This window comes from Meles meles, chromosome 4 (genome assembly GCF_922984935.1).
Source record: "Meles meles chromosome 4, mMelMel3.1 paternal haplotype, whole genome shotgun sequence".
Taxonomy (NCBI): domain Eukaryota; kingdom Metazoa; phylum Chordata; class Mammalia; order Carnivora; family Mustelidae; genus Meles; species Meles meles.
Genome location: NC_060069.1, coordinates 162,990,935 through 162,998,002, shown reverse-complemented (window position 1 = coordinate 162,998,002; position 7,068 = coordinate 162,990,935). Strand labels below are relative to the sequence as shown.

The 7,068-nt window shown below is 66.3% G+C and overlaps 1 protein-coding gene and 1 non-coding gene across 13 annotated transcripts in view; both read right to left on the bottom strand.

The window, feature by feature from the left end:
• Positions 1-844: 844 nt before the first annotated feature.
• Positions 845-7,068, bottom strand: part of TRPM2 (transient receptor potential cation channel subfamily M member 2) — a 52,334-nt gene continuing 46,110 nt past the window's right edge. For 11 of the 12 annotated variants that reach the window (XM_046001898.1, XM_046001907.1, XM_046001903.1 and 8 more), the window contains 5 exons: positions 5,746-5,832; positions 5,105-5,210; positions 3,728-3,829; positions 2,226-2,342; positions 845-1,758 (listed from right to left, as the gene is read on the bottom strand). In XM_046001898.1, coding sequence (XP_045857854.1) covers positions 1,633-1,758; positions 2,226-2,342; positions 3,728-3,829; positions 5,105-5,210; positions 5,746-5,832 — 538 coding nt within the window. In that variant the 3' untranslated portion in view covers positions 845-1,632. Of the gene's footprint in view, positions 1,759-2,225; positions 2,343-3,727; positions 3,830-5,104; positions 5,211-5,745; positions 5,833-6,246; positions 7,067-7,068 lie in introns of those variants that run through there. The other variant, XM_046001910.1, reaches the window with a different exon arrangement.
• Positions 3,786-3,853, bottom strand: LOC123941117. The gene has a single exon (XR_006818202.1). It is a non-coding gene; the product is annotated as a Z6 small nucleolar RNA (small nucleolar RNA).

Genomic DNA, 7,068 nt, shown 5'->3' with positions numbered 1-7,068 from the left:
ATGACGGGACCGTGGGCGGCATCTCCTTCCTCCCCCCGCCTGACAGGAGACCTGGGTGCTGGGACCGCCACCTGTCTCCCCTGCCAGCTCCGGGAAACCAGCTAAGCCACACGATTTAACGGTGTCTTTTCTCGGCACAGACCTTGGTCTGTGCACCCGCGCGGGTGTGTGTGCGTGCGTCTTAAGGACCGAACGTTTGTGCCCCCACCAAGTCCCCGTGTCGGAGCCCTAACTCCCGGTGTGGCTGTACCTGGAGGCCTCTAAGGGACCAATGAAGTTAGACGGGGCGACGGCGTGCAGCCCTGAGGTGACAGGGAGAGGGTCCTCGTAAGGAGAGATGCAGGAGCCTCTCGCCCTCTCTGTGCAAACACCAAGCACGGGCATGCGAGCCAGCCGCACCCACCCCTCGGTCTCAGTCCTCTGGCCTCCAGGACCAACGACGCGAACGGTCGCGGCTCACCAGGCTAAGTCAGGGCTTGCTCTCCTGAAACGCATCTTAGCCTTCCAGAAACGGTGCATGAGTAACGCGTTTTTTGAGCCTTTACAATTCTGAAGTGTCTTTATTTGGTGCCGCCAAGGTCCCCACACCTGAGCACCTGCGTGGGGGGAGCCGCGGAAAGGGCGCCGGGGGCAGTGGGTCTGAGAGGGAACAGCCGGTTCCGGCCTCAGGGGCCTGCGGCATGTCCCCGGGGAGGAGCCCAAAGGAGATGCCGCCAGAGACGCCCTCGGGCCCCGGGGGGCTTGGCCGTGGCTTGGAAGAGGTGTCAGTGGCCCAGACTCAGCCCCCTGACCGCTCTGTCTGAACCCGGTGTGTGGGAAGCACAGGAGACTCCAGCCCGGCCGGTGTGGGCAGCACGTTTAATGTTGGTTTTACAGTATTCCAGATCTGACAACTCCGGGTGGTTCACGTGCGTCACTGACACAGAGAAGGGGGGTCCCCTGCCATCGAGGCCCATTCCTGCCCCTCCCTGGGCTCACGGGACAGGGGTGCCGTGCATGGAGACCCCCTGCCTGAGTCCCTGGCCTTGGATCTCCAGAGAAGCGTGTGCTCGTGTGGGCCCCGTCCCCTCGCGCACGGGCCCAGCCCTGACTGCTGGGGGCAGCGAACTGCGGCTCCAGGCGCCCCCGACCCCAGAGCAGGCGAGGGTCCACATAAGGTCATGGCAGACACCATCTCCGGGTGTGGGCCCAAGGAGAAGGCCACGGGGGAGCTCCGGCTGTCCAGGAAATGCAGGCCTTGGGCCCACGCACGTCGGTCGTGGACGAGCTGCTCCCGACGTGGACGGGAGGGATCTCTCTGGCTGAGGGCCGAGGGTGCAGGGGCAGGGATGGCTGCGGGGTCCCAGGGGCCACGTCAACCCTGAGGAATGGCCCTGTGACCCGAGCCAGCTGTCCCCTGCCTGGGCTCTCCTCCAGTTCACAGGCTCATCTGCTCGGCAGCTCAAGGTGGCCGTGAGAGGCGGCAGAGCCCACGCCGCACACGCGGTGCCTGGAAGCAGCCCCCCCGCCCGCCCGGGGTCGAGGGGCGACTGTGGCTCCGGCAGCTGGTAGTAGCCTATGTCCGGGGCAGCGCACGTCTCCACGGGGAGCCTCACCCTCCCCTGGCGGTGGGGTCCGGCCGGACTGCACAGGTCAGTAGAAAGCCCCAAACAGAGCAGCCACCTTCTGGAGGATGGTCTTGTGGTTGGCGTACAGCGGGATGCGCTTGTCCACGACCTGCCACTGGACGGACATCCCGGGGTCGCGGGTATGCAGGTGCTGCAAGGGCGAACGGAGATCCTGACCCCCGCTGAGCCGGCCCAGACACCCCAAACTTCAGCTGCAGGAGGACGGCGGGGACGCCGCGGCCCGGGGCATGGCCCCGCTCTGGCCCGGCCACTGGCTGGCTCACGGTGCTCTTGTAGCAAAGCGGAGTGAGAACAGAGCATGTGGCCTTGTTCCTGGGTGTTCCGTCCTGCAAGCGCAGCCCGGGGTCTGCCCCTGGGCCTCCACAGTCCCAGCTCGGACCGATCTACGTACGGGGGACCCGATCCCCACGAAGGCACGAGAATCCCCCTCCCAGGAGGTCCGGCTCTGACTCTGTCCTGGACTCTCCTCTCCTGGCCCCTGCTCTCTGCAGCTCCCCCTCTCTGGTCTTAGCCAGCTCTGGGCGCCTGGGAACCGGGGGCCCCCCAGAGCATGCTCAACACCCCCCCTTCTTGGGAGCCCATGCCCGAGCCTCCTACAGAGTTCAGCCTCTTCAGATCCATGTCGCTCTGGTCTGGGAAGTGGATGCTGACGGCCACTGTCTCTATCCAGGCGTTGTCTGTGTTCCTTGGGTCGTCCACGTACCCCTTGTACACCTGGGGGACAGCACGGGGTGAGCCGGTCCGCCCATTGGAGCCCTGAGCCCCACCCCAGCTGTTCCTCAGAGGGACCCTGCGGGCCCTGTGCTGCGTCCAGGCCCCGGCACACTCTGGGCACCGCTCTCCGCTGCCCCGGCCACCCCTCCCCCACCGGCTCTCTCCCTGCCCCGTGCAGCCTGCTCCCCAGCAAGCCCCCAGCGTGCCTGGCCCGCGGTGGGGCCCGCGCCTCACTCATCTCCCGTCTCCCTCCCGGTCCTCTACTGTCCTCTATGGCCGACCTCAAAATCATGACGCTAAGTGAGAGAAGCCAGACGCGGAAGGTGGAAGGCCACACACCGTGCGATTCCACTAACAACCCGGGCCCTGCGCGGGCCGACTGGCGCCGGGAGTGGGGGAGGGGTGGGCGGTGAGCGTGGGGGTGGGGCGAGCCCTTGGGCTGATGGGAATGCTCTGGAACAGGCGGAGGCGGTGGTCACACAGGGCACTCAAGGCCACTGCCCTGCTCCCTTTGAAACGGTCCATTTTATGCTCCGTGGGTTTCAGCTCAGTCAGTAAGCTAGTCGATCCTTCTTACAAAGGACAGAAAAGAGGCGGCGGGGTGGCCCCGGGACGGCCCTCGTGACAGGACTGGGTCCAGAGTCAAAGCTCTAAATCCCAGTTCTTGCCTGTTTTGCCCTGAATGGGCCAGAAACAGGGCCGGGGACAGCTCGGAGGTCCACTGAGGACCTTCGAGGAATCCCGGAGCAAAGCCCCCCGGGGGGGCCGTGGAAAAGGGTGGGTGAATTTTAATCAGGGCCTAAAAACAGGACCCTTGCGCATTAAGCAACAATGTTACGGGGAAATGTGTGCGGGCGGTGTGGCCGCGAGTCTGTCAAGCACGTGTGGGGTTCCCGCAGAGACCGCGGGCCCGGAGCCCACGCGGGCGGCCACAGAGGCCAACAGAGGGCCTGGCGCAGGGCTCTCCGGCCCCATGGGCGAGTGAACGTGGGAGTGTGACAGCTTTCGGAATGACGAGAAGATTCGATGAGGAATGTGGACCTGAGCAAGGTGCCTCCGGGGCCACGGTCTGGGGAGCCTGCGGGGGGGTCCCAGCACCCCCTGCCCAGGGAGACACAGACTCTGCGGTGTCTCAGGGCAACAGTGAGTGTGGGAGGGAGGGGCCTTCCCCTTGATTCAGAGAGAACAGGGACAGAGAAGGAAAGCAGGTGCCCAAGGCCCAGAGCCACGGCCGGCCCCGCCTCCTGCCTTTCCTCCAGGAGCTGCGGGGAGCGGGTCGGGAGCAGGGTCCCCAGCAAGTCCTGCTCTCCCTGCCGGTCTCACCACCAGCACACCGTGGGAGGCCAGGACACACGCACAGGGTCGAAGTAGAAAGGCTGCCTTACCTCGGTGCCCTGAATCAGCAAGTTCTGGAAGGAAGACCAGAACTCCCTGCGCAGGACCTGCTTCAGCTTCCGGGGCAGCATCTCTCCTGGTTCCCGGGAGCCCTGCGCAGAGAGGAGGCGCAGGCAGGTCTGCGAGGCTGTCCAGAGACCCACGTCCCCTGGCCACCTGCCCGGCGTGGGCCGCGGCCGCCCCCAGAGCCAGCGGCAGGGGACTGTGTGTCAGCTCGGCTGTCTCGGGGCTGACGTGACATTGCCCAGAGCCCACTGCCCACGTCAGCCTGTGACGGAGCAGGGGTGGGTCGGGCCAAAGCCACAGCCTCTGAGGGGTGCCCGCAGGCACTGGGGCCTCTCTCCGGCCCCCCATAAGGTAACCAGCGCCCTGCCCTCTGCTGCTGGGGACTGCAGGCACATGGCCCCGGGGGCTTGCAGGCACATGGTCTTGGGTGGGGGGGGTTGCAGCAGGCAGGCCGCTGGGGGCCACAGGCAAGCTCTTCAGAAGATGCCAGTTGGTAGGAACCACACTGGGGCTGGGCCAGTGTCTTACCCAGAGAGACCAAAGTGCCCAGGAGGGAGGCCGAATCATGCTAGAGATGCCCCAGGGTGAGAGGGCCGGCCGTAAGCCACCCCCAATTCAGCATGGTGCTCCCGCTGTCGGGGGCACAGGGCTCCTTGCGGCAGGGGCCAGAGCTGCCCAGACTCCTCGCCGCAGCCTGAGGACCAGCCATCTCCAGCAGAGGAGCAACGGCCACGGGCAGGTAGATCATGGTTGCCCCGGGAACAGGCTCAGAGGAGAGGCCCCGGAACAGGGCCGCACCGCAGACGCTGTGCATCAGCTCAGAGCCTGGCGGCTGGCCTGCTCCTCCTGCTAGGACCCCAGAACAGGGCCGGGGGCCGGGGAGGGCAGCCTGATCTGGGAGTAAAACCCAAGCGGTTCAGCCCACAGTGTTCTGCATCCCAATTAGTTTTGTCCCCACAGGGTCTTGGGGTGCACTCCAGCCTTGACCCCTACGACCTGCCACTCCCCGCCTCCCCACAGCCCTGCAACTGTCCTGTCCTTAGGGCTCAGCTCGGCGCTGCACAGGACGCAGGGGCCCGCGGAGACACCTGCGGGAGGAGCCGTGAGCGCCACAAGGACGCCCAGCCCTGAGCCTGCTGCTCAGACAGAATGGGTATCAGTTAGGCTCCCGCACACCAGAGTCTCTGAACCCATTTTCACCACAGAATGAGCTGACGGGAAGGGGACCTCCTCACGGTGCCTGGTCCCAGCCTGTCCTTCAGGACCAGGGACAGAGTCTAAACCGTGGGGCGGTGACCGCGGAGGAGGGGGCGGGTCTGCGGGTGGAAAGGACGGACCCTCGGACCCTCGTGCCGGCTCACCCCTGGCAGGGCCCAGGACTCCGAGAGCGGGGGCCTCACGACCAGCACTTCCAGCATTTTCCTGATGCTTCTCCTGCAGATGGCTCCATCCTGGTTCCGCCTCCACCTGCGGGCCGGCCGCTCGTGGGATCCTCTGACGTCGGCAGGCCCCCCGCACCAGAGAGGGAGGCCACGGGGTCCCAGCCCTGCCCCCTGCCCTCCCGGGGGCCGACCCTGTCTCCTTCCCCAGCAGCTACTCCAGGCCAAGAACCGGGCTGGTGACCGCTGGGGAGTGTCTCCCGCTTCCCTGATCCCGGGAGGACGAGAATGGCCCTGGCTTCCAGGAAAACCGTTTTTTATCGAAAGCCTCCAAGAAGCCCGCGCCCGGGGCTCTGCTGCTCCACCGCTGGCTCTTTGGAAGCACTGGGTGGGGTCATGCGTGGTTCCGGTCTGTCTGTGCGCCTGGGTGACGCCCCTCCTCCCAGAGGCCAAGGACAGGGACCGGAAGGGAGACAGCCTCCGGGAGTGGGGACGGGCCTGGGTTTTTCCCAGGGGCAGGGACACTCCCGCCCTGTGTCTCGGCTGTGTAGGGGGGTCAGTGGCTGGGACGGACATGATAAGGGCCCGTGGGGGGACTGAGTGTCCTCGTCGGTGGCACTCACCGCGTGATCACGGGCTGCAGCGTGTGGTTGGGCCCGAAGCGACTGAGGCTTCCTCGCCCGCGCAGTCCTGTGCGGCCCATGGGGTTCCTGGGGAGGACAGGGGCCGGTTAGATTTCCGCTTGCCTCCGGGAGGACCAGGACGGGGCAATGGGCAGAGGCCACTCGAGGGGGCACGCCGGCTCCTCCTGGACCCTCCCTCGTCCAGGATTGTCAGAACCCGGGCAGCTCACCTCAGCGGGAGGCAGGGAAGGAGCCCGTGTGTGGAGGCGCCGCGGGGACCCCCGATCTGCCGGCCCCTCCCCCAGCCGCCCCACCTAGGGCTGTCCACTGGGGACAGATGTCCCTGAGGGACCCTGAGGGATGAGGCAGGAGCTTCAGATGACCTTGGAGTTGGCTGGAAAAGCAACAACCAGCCCGGCCGCGGACAGTGGCGTCCAAGTGGCCGTCCCACCCCCCGTGAGCGCGTGCCGAGCGCACCACGCCACGCCACACGCGTCTCACCCGGAGGCCTCACATACGTGGGTCCCGCTGTGACACACCAGCTCTCTTCCCGCGCCACAGCCCCGCGTGGCCTCCTGTCGCCGCAGGGTGGGGGCGTCTCCCACCACCTCCCGACCCCGCCGCTCCTCTTCCAGGACGTTCCTGAAAGCCCCGCCCCCTTCCCCCTCTCTCCAGCCACCCAGGCCCCGTCCGCTCCACGGGACTCGCGTATCCCAGCCACGGTGTCCCTCCACTGATTCTGACGGCTCCTTCCTCATCCCCAGGCCCTGGAGCCGTCTCCTCCTGGAGACCCTGCCCACAGGAGGCCGCTTCACCTCCAGGAGCCCAGGCTGACGCAGGAGGGGTCCCCAAGGACGGCCGGGCAGGAGCTCGCTGGTCACTCGACAGCTGCACGTGGGCTAGTCTGCACAGTGGGACACCGCGCCCGTCCCCACAGACGCGGGCAAACAGCCTCCCCGGACGCGAACCCGCTGCCCCCCGACAGCTCGCCTGTGACCAGAACCCTCTCAGGGAGGCATGCTCTGCCCCAGAAATCCATGGAGATGGCGGGACGGTCACCCCGCTTTACGGGGAAGAACGGAAGCCCCCAAGGTTACTCAGGGATGAAGGCAAAGCCCCCGAGGCCAACAGGGTAAGTCCCGCGAGGGGCAGAGCGGGCCTCGTCGAGGAGCTGAGGAAACGTTTTAGGTCAATGTGTCTTTTCTTCTGCATTCTGTTCATTTTTATCAGAAAAATGGCTAGTTGGCCAAGACAGGGCAGCTGAGCCCAGAAGCAAGCCTGCAAAGGCCCCCACAAGGGTCAGGGTGACGTGGGATGGTGGGG